The following is a 24,559-nucleotide window of genomic DNA, read 5'->3' as shown; positions in this document are numbered from 1 at the left end:
CAACTGATGTTTCGACATTTTACAGCACCAATAAAGCATTTACCAGCACTTAATCTGGCAGTCTGGTAACACCTAAAGCAGCTCAAAATATTTTATCGTGGTTTTGTAATTCCCACATAAATATCAATTAAAGTCGAGACTCTTCCGGGTTTACAGTCCAAAAATGTCACGCAGCGCTCGCCCCCTAACCTCCGCCCGTGTCCTGCACAAAATCAAGGCCCTAAGCACCCCGCAAACCAGCTCTGAATGCGTGATCAACCGGAATCCCCGAAACTTGGAAAGATTACGCATTGCTTACAAGCCGGGCGGCTATCACCTGGAGAAACCCGGTCGATCCTACTGGCACACTTTGGAGATCAACTCCAGTGGCCGCTACGTCAGCGCCGACGTCAAGCACTTCGAGAATGGAACCATACTGAGTGCCAGCACCTCGGAGTGGGCCATTAAACAGCAGTTGTACAAAACCAACGACACCGCTGCGTTTGTAAATCTCGGAAGAGTGCTTGCACACCGCTGCCTGCAATCTGGGATCACGGAAATGACCTGCAACGTGGAGGCGGTACAGGGTAGCAAGCTGCAGAAGCTGCTGCAAACCCTTCAGGATAATGGTGTCTCCTTCAAGGAACCCTCTCGACTACCGAACGCACAGCCTTGGGATGCCAAGAGGCATGAAAAGCCCTGGGAAGTGTCGGAAGAAGCACTAGAAGCCCCCAAATCAAAATAACCAAAAGAAACCACACTTAGTTTTTGTTTCGTTTAGAATAAACGTTGATTATTATTGCTAATTACAACGAATCATGGTGATTTATTCGTATTTGCCCTTGATGTCCTTCCAGAGTTTCTGCAAAGAGGGGAAAACTTGAGATTTAACCAGGAAACTTTGCTTACATAATAGGATTTTACTTACGCCTTTGTTGATGCCCTCGAAGATCGCAACCGACGTGACATCGATAGCGCGCTCGAAGAAAAAGGCCGACGCGATGATGGCCACGGCGTAGGTGGAGGTACGTTTGAACAGGGTGTTGTAGATAACCTTCATGTTGGCTAGATTTTTGGTAAAAACGTCCGATTTCTTCTAAGGCAAACTTTTTCCACACGCCAATTTCACAGCTGATTTGTTAGGTTGAGTTGACAAACAGTGTTGGAGAAGTCTACGATTACTTTAGTACTTTTACTTGAAAACAGTTTTTAATGTAGGCCATACGGTGTTTTTTGTCGTCTTCAAAGCGGTCACACTGGTGGATGGGGAAAAAAACAAACGATTTGTGAATATGCCAAATTACCAGGATATTTAGCGTAATTGGGCCTTCTCTGCGGTGACCATGGACATAGGCACTATCGAGCTGAGCGTGGAGGCGCTGATCGGATCCCTGCTGGCCCTCAGTGTCCTGTTTGCCTTCTGTCGCAGCTTGCTTTCCGAAGACTTTGTGAGCACCTTCAAAACACGTCACAGCTGGAAATCAATAAAAGTCTTGGAGCAGGTGAGTGGATTCACTTGCCAAGAAATATGAGCTATAGGACACATGCCCTTTATCCTAGGCCTGCTTCTGCAACGTGTGCGAGATCCTGCTCACCCCCTCCGCAGGACTCTTTTGCGACTGCTGCGGCCTGTGCACCCATGCCACGCCCCCCTGCCAGCGGAGGGCGGACAGGGAGTACCGGTGCAAGGACAAGTGGTTGCGCAACGAGTCCTCCGTGCGGCACTTGTGGGTGCATGGGAATCTGCCTATGGGAGTCCATTGTGCCGACTGCAACGAGGAGGTTGATCACCATGTCAGCACTGATCCGGGATTGTACGGATGGCGATGTGCCTGGTGTCAGCGGTGCTACCATAACGATTGCTACACCCGCACTGACACCAAGGGAGCCTGCGACTTTGGCGAGTTCAAAGACATGATCTTCCCGCCCTACAGCTTTGTGGCCGCTCGAACTAGGGATTCTATGCGGCTCCACTTGGCCAGCATTACGCCGCCAGACATTGAGAACTGGGAGCCGCTTATTGTGATCGCCAACACCAAGTCGGGCAGCAGTACGGGGGCCAATGTGTTGTCCCTGCTGCGCGGTTACCTGCATCCACTGCAGGTGATGGAACTGGGCTCACGGGGTCCACAGGACGCTCTGCAGTGGGCCGCCAAAGCCAGTCCTCGCCCGTGTCGCATACTGGTGGCCGGCGGCGATGGCACCATCGGCTGGGTGCTCAACACAATCTACGCGCTGAATATCAAGCCCCAGCCCTCGGTGGCCATCATGCCGCTGGGCACCGGCAACGATTTGTCGCGAGTTCTGGGCTGGGGAGCAGAGCCGCCCTCTGCTCTCGATCCTGTGGAGATCCTTAGGAGTATACGGCGAGCCCGCTCCGTGAATCTCGACCGCTATGACCTGCAAATAGAGAAACTGCACTATCGGCTACCTATTCAAAGGCATCCTACGAAGACGATTCATGTGTACAACTATTTCAGTGTTGGTGTGGATGCGTACATCACTTACAACTTCCACAAGACGCGGGAGTCCCGATTCTATCTGCTCAGCAGTCGAATATTCAATAAGGTACGCTACAAACAAGTATGCTCCCTTAATTGTAACTAATACACTTTATTTACTTTTCTACAGCTGCTGTACTTTACCTTTGGAACGCAACAGGTGATGCAACCTGGCTGCGAACACATCGAGGAGAAGCTTACCTTGTATCTGGACAACAAGCCAGTGCAACTGCCTGAGTTGCAGGCGTTGGTGTTCCTAAATATCGACTCCTGGGGAGCTGGCTGCAAGCTGTGCGAGCTAAGCAACTCCAATGGAGAAGTGCGAATTGTAAACTCCATCTCCGACGGCATGATGGAGGTCTTCGGCATTGTTTCCTCTTTTCACATTGCCCAACTGCAGTGCAATATAAGCAAACCAGTGCGAATAGGCCAAGCCAAGCAAATAAGGGTAAGCCCTGCAGCGATTTAACCGAATATCTATTTAGCAACAATCTTCTTCAGCTACAAGTCAAGGAGACCGTGCCAATGCAGGCGGATGGCGAACCCTGGATGCAGAGTCCGGCGGACATTCGCCTTGCCTCGCGCAGTCAGGCCCGCGTCCTCAAGCTGGCTGCAACCTGAACGTAATAGCAAATACAGGATAGAAGTCCCTTATGTGCCAGTCCCCAATCTCAAAGTACTTAACCTGGAACCTCAATCTATACTTAATCGAATTCGGTTGCAATTCATTCAAAGACACCCCCTAGTGGAAAACCGATACTAGTCGAAAAATACATTAAATGGTATTTGAAAGAAATCCACTTTAATTAAGACTCAATAATCTTTTGAAATATAATTAAATGTTCGACTGGTGTAACATGCTGCCCTTGAGGGGCATACACAACATTTGGGTCAGTACTATCGAAAGGCGGGTAAACAACAAAATCAGGAGTGCAGCAAACGCTGAGGCCCGCTCTAGAGCATAGTCAGCTCCATGATGGCGTTGACGATGTCATGGTTGTTGTTCTTCAGGGCCTTGATGGCCTTGGCCCTCGTCGTGTTGGCCTGCGTGATGACCAGCTCAATGTCCTTGTCATCCACGCCGGTGTCATCGACCTCCTCCTCGTCTTCCTCGGCAATTGGGGCCACCGACGTGGTGGCGCCCACGCTGTCGGCAGCACCAGCGGCCTCCGGGGCCTTGAACTTCTCGGCGGCAGCCACCTGAGCCTGTTGCGACAGATCCTCGATCTTGGCCTCACCGAACACGATGTAGGTGTCGCTGTGGGGGTTCTTGTACACATCCGGGTTGTTGATCACGAACAGGATGTTCTTCGACTTCCTGATCGTCACCCGGTTGACGCCCTGGATCTGCTTGAGTCCCAGCTTCAGCATGATCTTCCTGGCCTTCTTCTCGCCGCGCGACTGCTTGGCCTTCGAGACGAGGTCAATGGGCAGACCGGTGGCTCCACCACCCAGCTGTGTGGTGGCCGCAACAGCCTCCTCCAGGTCGGGCATGCCACCATCGGAGTCGCTATCGCTGCCATCATCTTCGACGCGCACGTCCTCGGGTTTCGCCTCAGCGGAGGTGGAGGGCGCAGCCTCGCTCTTGATTTCGGTCAGTTCGGGCATCTTTATCTGTCGGGAAGCAAGTGGACAACACGAGGTTAGGTAATTACATTGCAAGTCGGATGAATTCAGCTAAGGGTGAAACATCTGGTGCCGGTTCAATTGAGCAGCTAGATGTCTCGGTGGGGGTCAATTTTAATTGATTTCTCCAAGTTTGATTATGACATCGATACTTGGCTGCCCCCGTAAGTTTGACTCTAGTATATGATATTTTACATAATTCAAGGCGCCAATTCAGGGATATTTCGGAATAAATTAAATCTAAATTGAAAAACGCGGAGTACACACACTCACCGGAAACGAAGAAAAGAAATATGGCGGCGCAGAGTGTGACCGGCGCTAAGCAGTGATTGTTCGCAACTTCAATCGATATATTCCGATGGTGTGGCCATATGCGATTGGTGTTCGACTGATATACTAAATCAAACTTAGTGGCAGCTCTAGTTTTATAATTCCGTTGCATTCAAATTTATTGAAGCTTTTTAACTTTTTATTAACCCATTTTTAACTTAAAATTAGGACTAAAAATATAGAAATTAAGTTTGGTTTTTATATTTTCGTTACTGTCTGGTCCTCAAAACGAAAAATAATAAAACTTAAGTAATAGTAGTTTATTAAGCCATAATAATACATGTAGTCCTAATTTTGATAAAATTAGGAAAACGATAAATCTTAAGTAATAGTAGTTTATTAAGCAATAATAATAATATACATGTAGTCCTAATTTTGATAAATTTAATTGTGTTCACACTTTCTTTAGAAGTTATAGTTCGACGCCTGGGTCGCCTTTGCTTACAATCTTTTACTGGCATCCTTTTTAGATAGTGCAAGTATAACTCTACATAAATAAAAATAAACATTGAAAACCACAACATCTTAAGTGGCTTACTCAAAGGGAAGGAAAGTTACATTACAGATTAGGCTCAGTGGCATGATTAATTTACGCGGTTACTTGCAATAACTTAACTATTTAAATGGTACAATTGACCGAATAAATGGTTTCACAATCGAATGTCTGACGAAGCTGGTCTTCCCCACTCAGTCTGTCACTTGAAGATGGCGATCTTCAGTTTGCTAGTGCATTCTACAAACGCTTCTCGAAGTGCTTCTTCACGCGCAGACGCCTGTAGGAGTATTTAATTAATTGAACACGCCTGATAAGGCGAGTGTCTCCACGCTTGGTGCATGATTTCATTTATAAATTTGACTCCACTGACTTTGTTCGAGAGAGTTCACCGAGAAAAATTGGATACCAGTTTATTGTTAAATTATGGGTGATCTTAGTATCTAGAAGGGTGTCAAATATATGTTTTCAAATTGCCAATAAGTATTTTGTATAAACTTAAATTAGGACAACTCAATAGCTTACATAACGTAGACATTACTATCTCTCTACTTTATCACAGCCTGAAAATTAAAATAGCGAATTCATTTTGCACAAAATGGTCATATTTCAATGTAAGTCAATTTGGCAAGGTCCAAATATCTCACATATATTTTACAATATATGTAATTTAATTTTCTTGTGTAGCCCTACACGTATCCGTCGGATGCCAAAGTTCAGAGCCACTTTGTGGTAGGTTGGATGGGCGATTAGATCGGAGGAGACACACGCCAGATGACAGATCCACTATCGCCATTAGATAACACCCCGGTAGAGTGGCCACTCCTGCAGCTAATAAAAGCCCTGGCTGGGATCCGGCTCTCCACAGTGAACGCGGCAACGTTCAGCCCAACCAACCTCTGAAATGAAACTACCAATCCTTCTGATAGCCCTAGTGGCCATGGTGGCGGCGAAGTCCGCTCCTGGTCGCTTGGCTGTGCGGTACGACCACTTCCGTGTCTACCAGCTGACCATTGAGACGGACTTGCAGATGGAGGAGCTCAAGAAGATCCACGAGCACATCTCTGTAAGTTCATATTACATTTCCCATTTCTGTAAAACATATAGTATATGTCATGATTTGACCCATTTTTAGGTGCACTTCCTCAACGAACTGGGTGCTGCCGGACATAAATACAATGTGATTGTAGGTCCCTTGTTCCACAGAGCCCTCGAGAAGACACTCAAGTTCCTCGAAATTGTTTACGAAGTGATTGTCGACGATCTGCAGAAGTGAGTTTTACGATGAGTTACTGCATTTCCAGAGACTACATTTCAATCCTGCAGATTGATAGATGATTCCTCAGTTGGCGACGATTCCCAGATGGAATGGGAGACTTACCACTCCCTGGACACCATTTACGATTGGATCGATCAGGAGTGTGCTGCCCACGACTACCTGGAGTGCAAGGTGATTGGACAGTCGTACGAGGGTCGCGACATCAAGAGCATTAAGTTGTCGAAGCGTTCGGGCAACAAGGCCATCTTCCTGGAGGGCAACATCCATGCCATGGAGTGGATCTCGTCGGCCACCGTCACCTTCCTGCTGAACCAGTTGATCAACTCTGAGGATCCGGAAATGCAGCGTCTGAGCGAGGAGTACGATTGGATTGTGGTGCCCATGGTGAACCCCGATGGCTTTGTTTACACCCACGAAGTGGAGCGCTTGTGGCGCAAGAACCGTCGTCCCAACGGATACCGCAACGAAACTGGAGATTGCTACGGCATCGACATGAACCGCAACTTTGACTACCACTGGGGAGGTATGGTCTAACCATTCCACTACATTTTAAACTTTGCTAATTATTTATAACTAATTACTCAAAGGTGCTGGCTGGAACATCGATGAGCCCTGCGATCACTGGTTCGGTGGTGAGAAGCCCAACACTGAGGTGGAGATCATCTCGCTGCAGAACTTTGTGAGCTCCTTCGAGGATGGCTACATCCGCTCGTACATGGCCTACCACGCCTACGGACAGTACGTGCTCCTGCCCTACGGACACTCCAACACCGAGTTCCCCCCGAACTACGAGCAGATGAAGCGCATTGCCGCTGCTTTCTCCGATGCTGCCGCTGATGTCTATGGTTCCACCTTCACCTATGGAGCCAGTGGTCTGCTGAACTGTAGGTTTCCCACCATATATTTCTCGTTTATTATATTAACTTGTGTGATGCACTCCCACTCCAGATGTCGTCTCGGGAGCTGCCAAGGACTGGGCCTACGGCGTGAAGAACATCCCATTCACCTGCACCGTGGAACTGCGCGACAAGGGCACCTTCGGATTCTTCCTGCCCTCCAACCAGATCACCGAGGTGGGCCTCGAGGTCACTGCTGGTCTGAAGGCTCTGGTCAACAAGGCTGCCGAGGAGGGCATCTTCGACTAAAGCTTCATGTTTCTAACTTGAGAGCAGGTGCTGCGAAAAAATGAATAAATCATTTTGTAACTAATATGTGAACATTCAAAAATGGCTTGTAAAATGATTTTATTTGTAAACAGTGCAGATTAGCGAAGTGTGTTTAATAAATGAAAAGGTTACTTTTGGCTGTATATAAATTTGGTATAGTTTTTATGATAATGTTATTGAGCAAATGGGTATTTTCATTGATAGATTGCTTTTTCGTGTTATCTTAAACCTTCTTTTGATTTTCTCCATAAAATAAGTGACATATATTGGACATCATGGTGGAAATAGTGTGTAAATGTCTGTATTTCTGGGGTATTTATATTTTATTAAATTACTTTATTCGTATGTATATGGTTAGAATTATTTCTAAATTGCCCTTGGATAATATTGATTTTTTACTGAGCTTGCTCCTCGCTTAGAATATAAACAAGCATAAGGGAAAGTTGTAATTGAATTGATTTTGCTTCAGCAGGCATTGTTACAAGATTCTCCTGTGGGAAATTGAATTAGACAGCCCAAGATTGTTTTGACAACACACAAGCACTTATTTAATAGTTTGCCAAGAACTTCCCCCTTAAAAGCTAAAAGGCAGCACTGAGAGGTGGGGAGGGGAAAGTGGAGTTTTTGGCCGAGCAAAATTACTGCACTTGCTCATAGGCAAATTATGCCGCGTGGCTGCAGTATCAATAAATATTTATATGCCCGTCTCCTGCGGCTGTTGTTTTGCGGGACCAGGACGGTCTTGCAATTTGCCCTGCGGATAGTTGGTCATGGGATTTGGGATTCTCGGTTACCGGTTACCGGTTACCGGGGGGATGGGCAAAGTTTGCGGCACGCAGCAAAACTTTGGCCAAATGCAACGGAATATCTTCGCTCCTTTGCAGAAGCCAAAGCCATCAACACCAACCGGGCCAACATAAAATTCCTACTACAAAGTGGTTATTTTGTTTGAAGTAATCCGCAAGAAGTCGTTAAAACTGTCGTTGCCAGTGCTCCTAGATTGATGATGGTTTCACGTGTCCGCCGCAGAGAACTGCGACCTGCCAGGATGCCTTTTATCCTTGCCTCATCCTATCGCCCCTCTGCCCACCCCCTCCCGATATCGCCACTCGAAGATGCATTTGGGGGGAAACTGATGCAATGTCTGCAGCCGACGAAACGGGTCTCAATGGCTTTCCCAGCGATGCTTTGAGATGGAAATGCTAAAAAGTTACCGGCGAGAGGCGATGGCTTCCGGAAAAGCCTTTGACACCTGATATGAAAAGGAGCCCGTAATCAAATATGCCTGCAAATAAAATGCCAAAGCTGTCGGCGGAATTCGTTTGCCGTACCTTAGCCATTTTCAATTAACTTTGTCTGCGTAGGGTAACTGCTACCACCTCAATCTCAACCTCTTTCGTCCTTCCCCATTTTCCGGAAAAACTCGACCGACCTTTATTGCCCAACACACTTTTGCGTCACGTGGCAACTGGTAAGTGGCAAGAGGCAAAGGTTGTAGGGCCCATAAAACGGCCAACTCATTTACAAATGCTTTGTTATACGATGAGCCCCGGGCTCATGCCATAAATCGGTAGTGTTATGTTTACACGATCCCATTCGAATAATATCTTTTCCGATAATTACACAGCTCGGATTTCCAATCCAACGCCAATCGAATCGAACTAATGTTGATGCTTCAAACTTGTCGTGCTCAGCTTATATCACGATTGTAATTAGAAAAGTGGCTGAATGTAGCGAAACTGGTAAATCGACAACAATGTGAGCCCTTGTGAGTTCATATTGGCCATAAGTACCCTTCAGATTAGATTCATTCGCTGCTTCAAAAGTAATCGAGGGTTGTGATACCGACGTCATTATTGGCTAAGTGCAAAGGGCCAAGTTGCAGTGGAAGGTTATGCTGCTGAATTCACAAACTTGCTTGTATAGCTCTTATTTTTTACCATTATGAACACACGTTTGTTATCACACATTGTAACTCTTCATTCATGAAAATGTATTCAAAAGCATTAATCGACTTAGTTTGTAGATAGTAATTTTGTAGTAAGTAATGTTCGCATTTCAATAGCAGGTAAAAGTTTGTAAGTACTAAACAGATCAGCCCACAAGATTTAAATATCAAATGAAAGAATTCCAGCCGCAAAAGTCGCACAATTAATTCGTTTGAAATACATTTTTAATGCCACATTAAATGGGCGGTAAGCGCAGCCTGACTTTGGTAAATCAAAAATTCAAGCCAACCAGTATGATATGACATTTAACATTTAACATTTGTCCGCGAATCGTGTCGCAAATTCTGAAATTGTCCTGTGGGCAATCCCCACCGAGTGAGCATAGTACATAAGCTCCCCTGCCATCGCCCCAAAATGTTGTACATAATTAAGCGATTGTGCCGCCAGAAAGCAGGACAGAGCGAAATAAAAATGGCCAGTCAGGTGGGTGATTCGGGCGATTCGGGTGGGGCAGTGCCAAAACCGCAGACAAATAGCCGCTGGCCAAGTGGGCGGCGGTTGGGGGCGTGTGCAGATCTGGGGGATTCAGTCAGTTAGCACACACAAAACAAAACAGAGCGAATGAAACGAGGCAGAAGGGAAGGCGGAGGAGCGCACGCAAACTGAAAGTTGCTTGTCATTGAACCATGAACTGGTCACCAGCCATCATTCACTCACTCTCGCAGTCGCTCACTCTGCCATTCTGCCACTCTGCCACTCACTCACTTGCACACTTGCTCACCCAGTCACCCAGTCATTCACTTTGAGGCGGGGAACCCCCCGTTGGGGCTAGTGGGGCAGTGGGCGGGATGGGCGGTGGGGGGCAGGCGGAAAAAAGCGTCACGTGTTTGTGAATCGCGCGTATTTGCTTATGCAAAAGACCAGACGAAAGGACCAGGATATTCCGATTGGCATGAGGAGGAAGCGGGGAGGGGAAAAAAAGTGTTTGATTTACACTCAGAAGAAAAGGGTACTCGCTACTAACTGGTCACGTGTGCAGTGCCAACATAAAATGGCATGGGAGTATAAGTATGAGTATGAGTACCATTCATTCGTGCTGCATCAAAGGAATTTTCGACCATAGTTAGGGCTCAACTTAAGCCGGTACTTATTTCTTAATCGTTTTCATTTACCCTTCAAACAACCTGATTTAGGGATTTAAAAGGAGCACTTAAATGACCTATTTAAGGAGGTTTATTCTCTGTGCAGTCGGCCGAGGGGGAGAACAAACGAGATGCACTTTAAAAATGAGCCCGTTGCAAATACTTAAATATTTATTCTCCGGTTTCGCGCGAAAGCGGTATCTTCTTATTGCGCTAGTAAAATTTATACAGCCAGCGGGTAAAACTAGTGGCGAACATGGCTAATGTTTGGCAGCTTCTCCATGATTAATGTCGAATTAATGGCACTAATTGATCTGATCTACATTGATTGATTGATGGACGGCTGGCGGAAAGGAATGGAAATGAAATGAAATGAAATGAAAAGGAAAGGAAAGGAAAGGAAAGGAAAAAAAGTGGTGCAAAAACCATAAACGCATATGGCCGACGTGTAATCCTTAATTAGTTTACTCTGGACCGGGCTTATCCGCTTATCTAAATTACACTGGGTCAGTGCACATTATGCAGAATGCAAATACTTAAATACTTGCGAAAGAGAGGGCAACACGGTGCGAGACAGAGACAGCGAGTGCGACACCATTTACCGCCAGCGCCGAGCTATTATTAAAAGAGCATTTATATAATGGACTCAACGGACTTCTGCCAGTTCGCTTTGCGCTCCTCTTCCTTCAGATGCACTGCTAGAAATTGCAGGACCTTCATTACTCAGAAGTACTGAAAATATAATGTACCCCATATGCATATGCTTGATTTATCATATAAATAAAATTCGATTTGTAGTCCAGTTGTTTCAACTATTCACTTACCAAGTGATATCCCTAGCACATCTGTATCTCGAGTGAGTAAACTAGTTTATTAATTCGAACAACGTGGCCAACTGACTGCACTATTTCGCCGAGTGCACTTGGTGCAGTGTCTGCAGCAGTTTTGCATGGAAGTTGGCCAGTACTTGCGACCCCTTTCGGATTGGTCACGCATTGCTCCGCTGCGGAGTGCAGTGGATATACCGCCCGACAGCTGCTGCTTCTACTGCCCCTGGGATGGCGAAGGACTCCTGCCGACTGCGCCTGCTTCTGCTTCTGCTCCTGGCTTCGGCTTGGAAGGTTCCCGGCCAGTGAGCACGGGGCGTATGAGTTATATTTATTTTATCTCGTGTATGTTTGAGTTTCGCATTAAAATGCGCTCGCTGGAGCATAAAATGTTGGCTGTTTTTATTGAAATCGACATCATTAATGCGGGAATTATGCGAGCGGTCTTGCTGCTTTCGGGGCGGAGTGGCTCCTTCCATGCACGACCAACATTTAATCATCATCCACATGGGTGAGCTTTAAGTGTAACCATAAACTTTTGTTTTGAAACCGGATCGCATTGGGTTGGCAACGTATTATGATCGGATCGCCCGACTGCCGACTGCCGCTGACCAACTGGCCAACTGAACAACAGGCGCTTATCGGAGGCACACTTCAAACAAATGGCACACCAACTGCCATTGTCCTGCTGCTCCTGCTGTCGCTGGCAGGATATCGATACCGCAGCCAGTTGACCATCGACCACCAACCACAGACACTCGACTAGTGACCACACACAAGGTGGCAGTGTGCATCTCCTCCTCCTCCTCCCGCTGCTCCTTCTGCTCCTGCTGGCTTGTTTAATAGTTGGCCACAACTGTGACCCGCAATTTATGAATATGATTTCGGATCGCAAGGGGGCGGGGATGGCCAAGTGGGGCTTACATTGGCACCCCAATTAATTGCCGGGCTGACCACCGAAATTGATGGCAGTTTAGCAAAAGTTGCCCGACATTTGGCCACTGCCCCCGCCAAACGGCGACAAATGTCAGTTGGCCGAAGGAATTGAATTTCCGCCGGTGCCCCATGAACTTTGGCTACACTTTGGGTAATTGCTCGGGGATTCGGGGTGGCATGCAAATGTCGACATGCCAAAAGTTCAAAATTGCAGCTAAAATTACGGGCATCGACAGGTAAGCGACTTTGGCCAAGTTAACAAGGCACTAAAGTACAGGCTATTTCTATTTTTTCAGAGAAGGTCCGAGAACGGCAAGGTAAGCTAATCTCATTGCCAAAAATAGTTTCTAGCACACAGGTGAGATGATACTGAAAAATACAGAAATGATAGAGAAAAATAAATTAAAAAACACAAAGCTCGATATGTAAATAATCCTGCGTTACTTTAGTTAAGCAGCAGTCGCTGAAACAAATATATGGCTAGCTTTGTATGCGTTTTCCCGATTGCAGCTGCAATCTGTCAGGATCTGACGATCTGGGGATCGGAGGATCAGGAGCAACCCCAAGGGGCAATATATCAAACTGTTTGGCAGCCAGCCCCGACGATCATCACCAGCAGGTGCAGGGCTCCCCTTTTCTGCTGGCCAGCAGAGCAGCAGACCATCAAACAGATTGGAACACGCATTTGCAGCATGTTTCGTGCCACGAAAGCTGCAATTAAGTTTTGTTAATTTTAATGAAGCCACCAGCCGCATCTGCTTGCCCCGTCCAAACCAAAAAAAAGGGGGACTTTTGTACGGATTCAAGCAAGTCAAAAGCAATGCTCCGGGGAGCAGCTGCTCCTCGCTCGGCTAGGGGTTGCTCCTTGTGGCCATGTGATCTGCCAGCTCCTGGGTCCGCTTTTTTCTCCATTTTAATTAAGCACCCGTTGGATTCAGCGATAGGATCTGCCACATGAAACTCTAGCCGCAAAAAAATACAAATTGGAAAGTATTTGTACGGCAGATGGTTGTCCATTAAACGGGGTGATTATCGCATAAAAATCGTTTTAAAATGTGCAGTCTGTCAGGGACTTTTTTTTATGGCGAGTTGAGATAAATATTTATGCAGATTCGGATGGGTATTGCAGAAAATTGCAGATAAATCATTTAATGTGCTCATTAATTTGCAATGTGAGCTTTAAGTTTGAGTTCACATTTCACACTTTTAATTGCTAATTAACCGCAGTCCGATGAAAAATAAAACATTTAGTTACTTAAATACTTATAAATATATTGGCCTTAATGTAAATCCCTTCATTTCTTTTTCACGATCAAAGAGCAATTATGATATTTTTTCTTTTCCCTGGTGAAATATTAGAATGGTATTAAAACAAGTTGAAGAACGTTAATGCAGAAAACTCACAAATACATATTCATTTCCATTTCCATTTTCGTTTTCTATTTTAAATTAATTCTATTATCGAGCCATCGTCAAATCGAAAATTGAATAAGAAGCTCTTTAAATTTGATGAGAATAACTTGCACATTATATTGATTTTATTTCGTTACAATTTTATGGACATCACGAGCAGTTTTACCAGTAACTCAGCAACAAATAGGGTGCCAGGATTTTCAGGATGCGAAGGACGGATCTAGGGGAAATCGCTAAGACGGGCAAAACCAAACAAGAAATTGACTGTACGGAAAGCTAGACCAGCAGAGTTTCCACTGGCTGCGTGTTTGCTGTGTGCGTAACCTCCTCCTCCCCCTCCACAACTGGTGTATCCCCCTGGAAAAACATGACAAGTCAAGTCCTTTTGGCACCCCAATAAAATTCCCGCTTGGCCGTTTTTTTGCTTAACGAAGTGGAACTTTTTGCGTGCGGACGGCAATAAAAAGCGGAAAGAAAACAACTAAAAATAGAAGTATGAACAGAGTATAAATATAATAAGCGAAAAATGAAAAGCCCGCTTTAAATTGGCAACATCTACGAAGAAGGACATTAAGCGCGCCAGGATGGCCGACTAATTGAGCCAATCCCGACGAAGCCGCTGGCTAAATAGCGATTTACACTGTCCACACTGTCCACTTCAGCCATAATTCAGTCGTTTGCCAGCAATCCTTTTTGACCAGCTGCCACCCACTCACCAACGCCCACTTTTCACCGCCACGCCCCCCTGTCCGGGCTGTCAACGTTTAAATTGCGGTTGCCAAAACAAATGAGTGGGCGGAAAAAGCCGAGTGGACGGCGGCATAGTCGATTCATTTCGGATGAAACATTTTAAATGATTCCATATGCCTGGCACCGCATGCAATTTGCCGCCTGCCGTCGCCACGCATTCAAGGAACGTCGGAGGGGGCGGCGAAAAGGGGGCGGGTGCATTGCAAGGTGTGTGCCGCAATCCTGCAAATGAACAACACGAACTGGCTGGCGTTCAGTGTCCGCACTTTTCACAGGGCTCCTGTTCATATTTCATTCGCAATGACGCTGACAGGACAATGCGGTCCTGCATGTCCTGGCTGCCGGCTCGCCGTCTCCGTCATCCATCCTTCCCATTCCCTTCCAGCTTTCCGCTCCTGGCATCCTTTGCCTGCTCAGCAGTGCGTGTGGATGGGCGGTCGGGGTTGCGGGTTGACATCAGTGATGCCAGGGCGCAACATCAGGTGTAATGCGAAATGCCAAATACTTCTTCGAGTCCGAAAAAGTTCAGTATAATAAGTAATACTAAAGCTGAACTGTGATATTGAATTGTATTGATTTTAGAACAAGTATTGAATTTAGACACGTTTCATGCAAATTTTCTAACTTTCAAATCGATTGATGTTTAGTATGTAAGTTATGGTCTTTTTGAAACACCGAACTCCCAAAACACTTTAATATTAATATATTTTATATATTTATATAGGTATAGGTATATTTACATATCCTTATGGTATACCTTTGTTTATTCCCCTTCTACGTAGTATTGTCATTTAACACAAGAAACGCTCTTCGCATCTCTGAGTGGCACACAATCTGGTAACAATCTGCAATATTGCCAGCTTGCACACACTGATTTCAACTGATGAAGTTGGCGTGGCATGTGCGGTCTCCACCCCCCGCACCCCGGCGAACACTTCCCCGCCCCCAAAGGACCCACCTCACGCATAAATCAAAAGTTCAGTGTCAACAAAAAGTGATTTCTGTGTCAATTCCGTTCTGCCTTTGTTTCCACTACGCAATATTTTCCTTACAATTTTTCATAATTAAAAATAAATAAAAATCAAGCCACTTGACAGTGAGCTCCGTATGAATGGAATGACGGATGGATGGATGAATGGTTGGATGGACGAATGGACGGATGGACGGATGGATGGCTGAAAGGACGGATGGAGGTGCGGAATCCTTGCCGGGCCCTTAAGCCATTGAAATAAATACAGGAAATATGCAGAAACGAAGTGAATGCAAACCAAAGGAGCAGAAAGCGCAAACGGGGAATGTCAGGATGGAATAAAAAAAGGGGAGGGGTAAGCATATGTTTTATTTGCAAACGGAAACAAGATGCTCAGTCGGTCTGACTGAACCAACTGAACCAACTTACCCAGCTACCAAGCTACCAAACTACCAACCTGGCAGCTGACTGTCGGGGATGTGGAATCCAGTATTCAGAGTCCTGGAGCCGAGAGTCGTTATCCTCGGCCGCATTGCTTTTTAGCGAAATCGAACGGATATGGTGGCAGGGTGTATGCCCCAAACAAACACACACACACATTTTACATTTCACATTTCGCTCTGATCCTGGCATTTGTTTCCTTCGCTTCCTGTGGTAGTTGGCAGCAGGTGATATGTATAACGATTTCCGGCTTATGATTTGACTTCCAATGGATGATGGGTCGGGTCGGGGTTATCTTGTTACCTGGTTAAGCCCATGGCACAGCCGAGCAGCCTCATTATCCCAGCGGCTTAGTGGCCCTCGGATGGCTGTAATGATACGCCCGCACCGGAGGTCCTCGATTGGGGGTAATAAGAAAAGTTTAACTTTATGATTTCTTGCTTAGCGGAACACAACGAGGCGTATACTCAATGTGAACGGTGGGTGGGGGTGGGGGTGGGTGGCACAATAAAAGCGTAAAGTGACAACAAAGCGGCAAACAACAAAATAAATAAATCACAAACAAAAAGCAGAGCCAGCAGCAGAGCTCCAAAATAGCACACGGAGGCAGAAAAACAATAAGAGCGAGACTGCACTGGGAAAAATCGGTGTGTGAATTGCTACAAAACACTGATTGCCTTTCCAACTGTAACTATTACTAAATAATAAATAAATAAATGTAACGATTTAATAAATGTATTTCTCCGAATCGCTATGGAGTTATGTATATATTGTTTTCCTATAGAAACTCCAAATTTTTTTATTTAATCTAGGCTTGATTCGAAATTGTAGTTCTTCTTCTACGATCGATTTAAATCGTTTGTACTGGCAAATATTCTCTCCTTATGTCCGTATATTTGAGCTTAATTTCGATTAGAAGATTAGTGTTGTGCTGCTTTCTCTCAGTGCACCAGTCACCCGAAAACAAGCTGGAAAAGAAGGCACCAAAAGAACAGAACAGAAAAGAACAGAGCGAAACAAAGCTGAGCGAAACTTTTCTTTCGTCCTTAGCTGCTTTTTGTTCTTTGGCACGCAATTCATATTTCCTTGTCCCAAAGAGAATGTTTCATATGCCCACCGGAGGGGCAAGGAGGTGTCCCTGTGTGTGGGAGGATTCCGAGCGGGTTGCGGATGGAGGCCAGGAATCCAGTCGGAGAAGGACTAAGTGGAGCGACCAGTTGACACAATGCAGCAACAAGGTGGGTTGGGTTGGCAAACAACAACGGAAACTTTTGTCATCCTTCGGCCAGGCTCCATCCTTTGGACCAGCTCCTTCCACTTGGACCCAGCTCCTTTTCCTTAGCCGGCGACTTTTATTGTTCGAGTAGCGCTAAACGCTCCATCATTTTGCGCTCTGTATGCTTTTGGTTTTGGTTTTTTTGTATCTTTGTATTTTTGTGTCGTGGTATTTTTCGTTTTTGTTTTTTGGTGTCGTTGCACGATGAAATATTTGCGCCTGGTCGGCGTGCCATTGTTAATTTATAATGACGCCACGAAAAAGGTTCACTAAATACGTGTGCATGACCCCACTGGCTGCGGGGTCATTAGTGGCATTCCTGCAGCGAATCACCTCCTCAATTCGGAGCGGGGCAGCTGGGCAGCTGAGAAGCTGAGAAGCTGAGGAGCTGATAGAGTGCCCCTGCCCCCAGGCAATCGTCATGGGGAACGAAAGTTTGCATAAATTCTCGAAAGAATTTACGAGCCGTAAGCTAGCAAAGTTTAGCCTTCTAGCAGCTTTCACTTGGCGCTTTCTCCTTTTTCTCTAGTGTTGTAACTTTTCCTTCTTATGCGTAATTTACGATACAATAAATTTTGTCAAACATTTTTTCGTTCTTTGTGGCCCGTTTGTTTGTGTTTGTTTGATAAGCCATTAGTCAAAATGACAAACGCTTAGGTTGATTCAAATTGAAAAGATTTACGTGGCCGAAACAAAGCCCGAATGCAGGTTTCGAGTGCCAGTGCAAAGGAGCCATTGAAGCGGGCCGCAAATGCCGATAAGACCCCCACAACATAAAGGGCTTTAAGCCAAAAGCAACTGCTGCACAGCTTGTGTTTTCTTCTCGATGAAATTGGTTCAATACAGGGGCTTTCACCCCATAAAAGTGCCGCAAATAGACCGCAGAGCAAACGATTTCTCGAACTTTAAAAGGCAGAAGAAGGTTTTGGAAGATGGAAAACCGCTTGCTGTATTTATTACAATAAAAAATCGATACGTTTCAAAATGTAAGCCCGCAGGACACATTAAGAAGGGTTTTTGTGCGAGGCGTTCTGGAAAATCGCAAATATAAAAGTACAGTTTAAACTGTGGCTTTTCCTTTTAAGCCAATAATTGCTTTATGCTGCGTTGCGCTCAACATTGCAATGCTATGTGGCAAAAAATCTAGACTTTATAACAGCCAATGTAAGTGAAATCACTATCCCTTAAAAGCCACAATTATTAACTGCAACATTTCAGGGGAATTACGGCTACAGCTCCATATCAATTGGCCCCATTCTGATTCTGATGCCGATTCCGATTTCGATTGCAGTTCCGGTCCAGGCTGAAACTTTAAAAATGCAAAAGTCCCATCTCGCACACAACTCAACATTCCCACATAGACGGGGTTTTTTTTTAAAGGCACATGGCTCGAACGGAGGTTAACTGAAATGTTTCGCATTCAGTGCTGGGCATTGCCGGACCCTGACATTTTGGCCAGTTTTGCCGTTCTTCCTGGCCTGCAGTTTTGGGCTAGTCCTGTGCTATTTTTTGCCCCCGCGATGCCCTCTGAATTCCACTTTTTATTGTGCAGTGTGTTGGGCTTGGAATGGGTTTCAGTTCGGTTCGGTTTGGTTTGGTTCGGTTTGGTTTTGGCTTTGGCTTGGCTTGGCTTGGATTGGGTTGGGTTGGTTTTTGGCTTGGGCTGGGCCTGGGGTTTCATATCCTGCACTGGGGCAATTAAGTTCGCAGTCTGAGCGACATCTGTGCATTGGACAGAGCATCGAGAGCAGCTGAACAGCTGAGGATTTTTTGCTCGCCCGTCCTTCCCAATTTTTTGTGTTCACAATATTGCGTCGAAAATGGCTGGGATTGAGGAGTCGGCGGTGAGGCATTGTTTACAGCTTGTTATTAACTCTTTCGCAATGTTTCTCGCTGTTTTTGTTCTGTTGTTTTTTTTTATTTTTTTTTTTTTGCATTCAGATGGTTTGTGAGGGTCGTGATTTAAATGCCCCAAGCTGTAAAACTGCTAACAGCTTAAATGCCGTAAACCTCGTGAGTCCTTTTTCCTGAAATTTTCTCTCGACTGACTGTCATTGTCCTCAATTTGCCCCCATTTAAGGGTAATAAATGGCGATGAAAACTTTAAAGTGTGTGGGAATCTCCACAAGGTTAAAATGCTGTGGCCCACGAAACAGACTTACTGAAATTTGTTCACAGTTTACTGCTTTTTTACGTTGTTTATAATTTATTCTCTGTCCCAGCTTCTGTGACATCGGACACAAATACCGAAAGCAATTGTTATAGTTTATTTATTTGTTTTATGCTCTGACCTATAAGTTATTGTGTCGAAAACAATAACGAAATCTTTCCAATTATGAACAACAATATGTACATGATTTTATTACAATCACATCTGATTTGTTTTACTGTTAAAATAAAAGCTATTTATGAATAACACAAATACATGTCAAATTCTACATGTTTTTGATTTTCAAATGGCTCCCCCAATTTTTGATTCAAATTTAAATTTGCTAAAAATCCTTGGAATTTTCTTGTACATTTGTTGTTATTCTACATTTAGGGAAGGCAAAGTTTTTATTTGGCATATTACTACGAAAATGTGCCTCACACCATCCGACAATTAGGTGTCTTGAAAATTCCTCGAATACTTGCCTAAAATTGCCAACAAAAGGGAGACTGCCGCCTCTCAATGGGCCGTCTGTCGGCTTTCAGTTAACACAGTTCATCACTTGCAAATCTGACATGCTCCAGGATCCGTTATTAGGGTGCATGGCAAATGCGTGTCCTCGAACTGAGGATGAGCAGGACAATGAATGCCCCGAGGAGCCTGCCAGCTGCATGTCCTGCCACCTCCGATGCACACCAAAAACGCGTTCGCCTGTCTTTCCTCGTTATTTGCCCGCCTGCAGGCATGGCGATCGGATATGGTGCATAGGAATAGGGACGAGCGGAGATGCAACTGTTGCAGCGAGGTCCTTTGGCCTGCCCATTAATATGGTTCGGCCAAGTGGTTGAAAGCCGAAATCCGAAAACCGAAATCTGCTGATTGCAGCGGGGGAGGAGTGCCCGCAACGACAGCTGTGAAGTCACAAAGGGCTCTAGGAAGTCGGTCCTCTTCTCCTCTCCTCTCCTCTTCGCTCCTCGATGCCTCCTTCTACTCCGATGTGTCCTGGTGCTGCGCTTAGCTCCGCTTGCGGGATGTTGATGTATCTGATAGATGTATCTATATCTGTATCTGCATCTGCATCTGAGTCTGCAGCTGTCGCTGCCGGTTCGATGCTTCTCCGCTTCGTCTTGCTGGCATTTTTGCTTTTACAAGAAGTACTCATGGCTCAGAAGGGTTGTTTTGTATTATTTTTGGTTTATAAAAGCAATACAGACTCACTTTTATTGCTATTTGAATGATTCTTCTTAGTAGCTTATCGTATAAGTATACAATTACACTTCACCAACCTAATGGGATATCTCAAATAAATAAATATTGCTAAAAAAAAATATAAGCTTTATATGTAAAAGATACTTTTGCGAATGTAATACATAAGACTTAATGAGAACAATTCAGGGTATTCCCAGGTCCATTCACACAGCAGCTCAGTTCAACTGTTTTTTGATTGCCTTATGTTGGTCAATGGCAGCATTAGCCCCCATTCGGTTGATGGCTTCTAGGGATTGTTTTTATGGTCTGTCAATGTGCGCCCTCCCCTGCCTCCCCTGCCTCCTCGCCTCCGCTTTCTCCTTCCTTTCTATTCACTCTCTCCGCGAAGAGCGTGCGAATGCAATGACGAGGAGACCACAAACAGCGCTGCGTTGGTGTTGCCAAGAAAAAGCCACCAAAGTGGATGGCTAAAACGGAGGCAGCCGTGCAGCAACAGCCTTGAGTGATAGCAGAAGTGTCTGTGAGTGTGTGCCTGTCGCTCTGCTGGTGTGTGTATGTGTATCTGTGTGCTGTGGCCAGAGTGTGTGTGCGTGATCAGCGGAGCGTGCAGGCAACATGCCACACCACGCCAATGGCTACAAGTCCCAAAGTTGATGAAACAACACGTAGCGAAGCCTTGGCACAGCAGCAACACCAGCCGCTGCAACAGTAAAAAAGGGAAAAAGGAACAAGAGCAGCAACAGCAGCAGCGGCAGCAGCAGCAGATTAAATCAGGTAGGAAATTTTCGTTCGAGTGGTAAATTTTTTGCACCTGCCGTTAGCGGCTGCAGCCGGTTTGGAAGTCTTTTTTCGGTGCTTCAGTGCTGCCTGACTGGCCGGGCAACTTGCCTCAGCTGTTGCAGGCAGCCGTTGTCACTCAGATGATTAGTGCGCAACCTGGAACTGCGCCTGCGCAGCGTTCTTGTCGATCGTTGTTTTCGGCCAGATACTTACGAAGGCACAGAACTGTCGCCTGTGCTGGCAATGTATCGCGTGCGTGGTTGCGTGCTCCTTGGTTGCATGCCGCATATGCGGAACCTGTCCTCGGTTCAGGCACTCATCTCGTATGCGTATGCACCAATGCCTTAAGCCAACCCGATGAGCCCTCATCATCTGCCTGGCCAGAAAGGCCACGAACTGGTCAATGGACAGATAAGAGACACCTGCTCCCGCATTCCGGCATTGATTGTTGAATCCAATTTCAGATGCTCATTAAAATAAATATGTTCATAAGGAGCTGAATTGCTAGAGCTGCATTTCTCGAATTCCTATACCACTTACTTTGCTGATTTAAACAAAATGTGTAGCTAAAATATTTTATATATGTATGGAAGTTTATTGTACGAGTACTAAGAGTAATTAATACTATTGAAAAGTCAGCTATGTTCCTAAGAGAAATTCGTAAGCTATGGTGCTAGCCTTATTTTGAATTCTGCAGCGAGGTGTTACATCCGAGTTGGTCATTACATAAAGTGATTTGTTTTTACTGTAAGTGCGATTGGAAAGAACAATGCCAGTGGCCCATCAAATCGCACAGAGTACCTGCTTTTAGCACCTGCACGAGACCTCAAAGGAGCCTTCATTGTGAAGCACCCGTTGAAATCCCCATCGAATACGAATATGAGTACGAGTATGAGTATGAGTATGAGTGCAAATGAAATTTGAACTCCATTCGAGTCGTGCCACGCTCACATTTAATACCAATTCAGGGAGTGAACTGGAGAGCACCGACAGACTTTCCAGGCCATTACCTTAATATGCTGACCATAACGTGAGCCATTCGCTGCCATTTCCAGCCACATTTCCCTGCATAAAAGCCAACAATATAACGGGCGACAATGAAACAAATGCTCAGTGGGGTGGTGGTGGTGGCCTGGGGACGAGGAGTCGACGGTTGAGGGAATGCCATGCAAATGGCGACAGTGGCAGCCACCACTCCCAGGTGCAATGTCCCATCCCACTGCACTTGCCGTGTGCAACAAGCTAGAACAGAATGACAACAAACAAAGGCATCAAATTAAAAACAAGAGAGAACGCTATAGTCGAGTTCCCCGACTATCTGATACCCGTTACTCAGCTAGTGGAAGGGAGAAGGAGAGTCTTAAACACAATTTTTGGCGGTTTGTAGGCGTTATAGTGGGCGTGGCAGAAAGTTTTTTGACAAATCAGTAGAAATTTACAAGACCAATATAAAAATGAAAAAATATCAAAACATTTTTCAAAAGTGTGGGCGTAGCAGCTTTGGGCGGTTTGAGGGCGTTAGAGTGGGCGTGGCAAAAAGTTTTTTGGCAAATCGATAGAAATTTACAAGACTAATACAAAAATGAAAAAATTTCAAAACATTTTTCAAAAGTGTGGGCGTGGCAGTTTTGGGCGGTTTGTGAGCGTTAGAGTGGGCGTGGCAACATGAATCGACAAACTTGCGCTGCTTCTATGTCTCTGGAGTCTGTATGCTTAATCTCAACTTTCTAGCTTTTGTAGTTCCTGAGATCTCGACGTTCATACGGACGGACAGACGGACAGACGGACAGACGGACAGACGGACAGACGGACGGACAGACGGACATGGCCAGATCGACTCGGCTATTGATCCTGATCAAAAATATATATACTTTATATGGTCGGAAACGCTTCCTTCTGCCTGTTACATACTTTTCAACGAATCTAGTATACCCTTTTACTCTACGAGTAACGGGTATAACTAAACTGCGTCCACTCAAAATATGCAAACAGTTCGGCCGGACGGCAAGGGCAAGTTGTATGTCCCATGCATGTGGCATGGATGTGCATGTGGCCACCGCTTGATTATGCAGCCACATCCATTGATGATGGCCACCACAAAGGGGCTGGCCACCAGTTCCGGCTTGTCCTCTGCCTTCTGACCAACGTTCGCTGCCTGCAGTACATTAAAAAGTAAAACCGAGAACGACATCGAAATAATAGGAGGTGCGCGATTCGCAATCCCGAAGATGGAAATACACTTGGATACCTTTATCTCTCTTTATTTATGACATTGACTACATTTTAGGATGGTAATTGCTATTGATTAAGAACTTATGTAAGCTGCTATAACATTTTATTATACTAAACTTATTCAGTAGTAGTTAATCCTTTAACAAATCATTTAAATCCTCCATTTACACTAGTAGTTTTCTAGAAATAAATCCCAAAACTATACAATTTAATACGTTTACTCCATATGTTATAAAATTTGCCATATTTTCATACCCTTGCGAATATTAAACCCCTCGCAAGGGTATGAAAATATGGCAAATTGCAACACAGCTTCGGCAAGTGCCAACAATGGCAGACTGTTGCACGCCCTTCCAGTCGTTAGCCCCGCCCCTCCTTCCTCCCTCCAATTTCCCTCCCTTTGCGCAGCCAAGCGCACATTCCATTCAGCTGACCCCGCCTCACCCGCCTCACCCGCCTCACCCGCCTCACCCCTGGTATATTTATGGGTAGAACAAAATAGGAAAATGCATAGCTTACAGTGCTTTTTTCGGTGCGTAAGGCGGCATTTTTGGCATATTTTTTGCACACATTTTCCCCACTTTTCCCCACTTGCGATGCACCCTCCACCTTGTGGAGCCATGTTGCAACAAGGCAGTTAGTGGGCATACGACTCATTCGATCCGGCTGCTCGTTTTTTGCATTCTGTGACTTTTGCAGTCGCATTCCAACTTTGCACTTTAAAACCTTTTCCGGCTTTTATCAGCAAATCTAGTGGGTGGCTGTGGGAGATTTATATACAGATAGATGGTATAAAGCGATTTTCCCCCACCAGCTGTGCACTAAAAACAAATGTCCCGAAAAACAGCAGATCTAAATGGATTTCAGCCTCGAATGTCGGCAATAGTTAAGCTATTAGTATCCGATTTCCTATCGGGGTATGTGCATAGTACATCCTTATTGTTGGAAGCCAGGACATCTAGTTCGCCAGGTGCCTACGAGAAATCCCGAGACAATAGCGAGTTTCCCCGCTGCAGTTTCTTTTGTGCGCCTATAGGTTCTCATTGCTCCTTGCAACTACCCGCACTCGGGACATATAGCTCCGTCTGGTTTTCGTTCGCCTGGCAGTATA

General features: G+C 45.5%; 5 protein-coding genes across 6 annotated transcripts; 3 read left to right on the top strand and 2 right to left on the bottom strand.

Annotated features, from left to right (window-relative positions):
* Positions 1-28: 28 nt before the first annotated feature.
* LOC120444470 (39S ribosomal protein L18, mitochondrial) lies at positions 29-785 on the top strand. Its single transcript, XM_039624147.2, has one exon. The coding sequence runs from the start codon at positions 164-166 to the stop codon at positions 722-724; it is 561 nt and encodes a 186-aa protein (XP_039480081.1). The 5' UTR covers positions 29-163; the 3' UTR covers positions 725-785.
* LOC120444471 (cytochrome b-c1 complex subunit 9) lies at positions 745-1,138 on the bottom strand. Its single transcript, XM_039624148.2, has 2 exons — positions 908-1,138; positions 745-841 (listed from the first exon to the last, which is right to left on the bottom strand). The coding sequence occupies exons 1-2, from the start codon at positions 1,037-1,039 to the stop codon at positions 806-808; spliced, it is 168 nt and encodes a 55-aa protein (XP_039480082.1). The 5' UTR covers positions 1,040-1,138; the 3' UTR covers positions 745-805.
* A 60-nt stretch (positions 1,139-1,198) lies between these two features.
* LOC120444467 (diacylglycerol kinase epsilon) lies at positions 1,199-3,292 on the top strand. The gene is made up of 4 exons (XM_039624139.2): positions 1,199-1,481; positions 1,540-2,547; positions 2,611-2,928; positions 2,982-3,292. The coding sequence occupies exons 1-4, from the start codon at positions 1,323-1,325 to the stop codon at positions 3,099-3,101; spliced, it is 1,605 nt and encodes a 534-aa protein (XP_039480073.1). The 5' UTR covers positions 1,199-1,322; the 3' UTR covers positions 3,102-3,292.
* On the bottom strand, positions 3,261-4,398 carry LOC120444469 (nascent polypeptide-associated complex subunit alpha). 2 transcript variants are annotated; one of them, XM_039624146.1, is made up of 2 exons: positions 4,380-4,398; positions 3,261-4,094 (listed from the first exon to the last, which is right to left on the bottom strand). In XM_039624146.1, exon 2 carries the CDS (start codon positions 4,086-4,088, stop codon positions 3,435-3,437), a length of 654 nt encoding a protein of 217 aa, XP_039480080.1. In that variant the 5' UTR covers positions 4,089-4,094; positions 4,380-4,398; the 3' UTR covers positions 3,261-3,434. The 2 variants fall into 2 exon arrangements, with proteins under 2 accessions (XP_039480080.1, XP_039480079.1); XM_039624145.1 differs by lacking the exon at positions 4,380-4,398 and adding an exon at positions 4,302-4,320.
* A 1,386-nt stretch (positions 4,399-5,784) lies between these two features.
* Positions 5,785-7,523, top strand: LOC120446295 (zinc carboxypeptidase). The gene is made up of 5 exons (XM_039627190.2): positions 5,785-5,995; positions 6,065-6,201; positions 6,256-6,731; positions 6,796-7,092; positions 7,157-7,523. The coding sequence occupies exons 1-5, from the start codon at positions 5,834-5,836 to the stop codon at positions 7,351-7,353; spliced, it is 1,269 nt and encodes a 422-aa protein (XP_039483124.1). The 5' UTR covers positions 5,785-5,833; the 3' UTR covers positions 7,354-7,523.
* The last annotated feature ends 17,036 nt before the right edge of the window (positions 7,524-24,559 follow it).

Source organism: Drosophila santomea, chromosome 2R (genome assembly GCF_016746245.2).
Source record: "Drosophila santomea strain STO CAGO 1482 chromosome 2R, Prin_Dsan_1.1, whole genome shotgun sequence".
In the NCBI taxonomy this organism is placed as follows: Eukaryota; Metazoa; Arthropoda; class Insecta; order Diptera; family Drosophilidae; genus Drosophila; species Drosophila santomea.
The sequence above is the reverse complement of the archived record's forward strand: the minus strand, read 5'-3'. Positions and strand labels throughout refer to the sequence as shown.

What these genes read in the sequence shown, in the direction of transcription:
- LOC120444470 (XM_039624147.2), top strand. Translation starts at nt 164, where the DNA reads ATGTCACGCAGCGCTCGCCCCCTAACCTCCGCCCGTGTCCTGCACAAA.
- LOC120444471 (XM_039624148.2), bottom strand. Translation starts at nt 1,039, where the DNA reads ATGAAGGTTATCTACAACACCCTGTTCAAACGTACCTCCACCTACGCC. An exon ending in TCGAGGGCATCAACAAAGGC is followed by an intron (nt 842 to 907) that starts GTAAGTAAAATC and finishes CCCTCTTTGCAG; the next exon opens with AAACTCTGGAAGGACATCAA.
- LOC120444467 (XM_039624139.2), top strand. Translation starts at nt 1,323, where the DNA reads ATGGACATAGGCACTATCGAGCTGAGCGTGGAGGCGCTGATCGGATCC. An exon ending in CAATAAAAGTCTTGGAGCAG is followed by an intron (nt 1,482 to 1,539) that starts GTGAGTGGATTC and finishes CCTTTATCCTAG; the next exon opens with GCCTGCTTCTGCAACGTGTG. An exon ending in GCAGTCGAATATTCAATAAG is followed by an intron (nt 2,548 to 2,610) that starts GTACGCTACAAA and finishes ACTTTTCTACAG; the next exon opens with CTGCTGTACTTTACCTTTGG.
- LOC120444469 (XM_039624146.1), bottom strand. Translation starts at nt 4,088, where the DNA reads ATGCCCGAACTGACCGAAATCAAGAGCGAGGCTGCGCCCTCCACCTCC.
- LOC120446295 (XM_039627190.2), top strand. Translation starts at nt 5,834, where the DNA reads ATGAAACTACCAATCCTTCTGATAGCCCTAGTGGCCATGGTGGCGGCG. An exon ending in ATTGTCGACGATCTGCAGAA is followed by an intron (nt 6,202 to 6,255) that starts GTGAGTTTTACG and finishes TCAATCCTGCAG; the next exon opens with ATTGATAGATGATTCCTCAG. An exon ending in AGCCAGTGGTCTGCTGAACT is followed by an intron (nt 7,093 to 7,156) that starts GTAGGTTTCCCA and finishes CTCCCACTCCAG; the next exon opens with ATGTCGTCTCGGGAGCTGCC.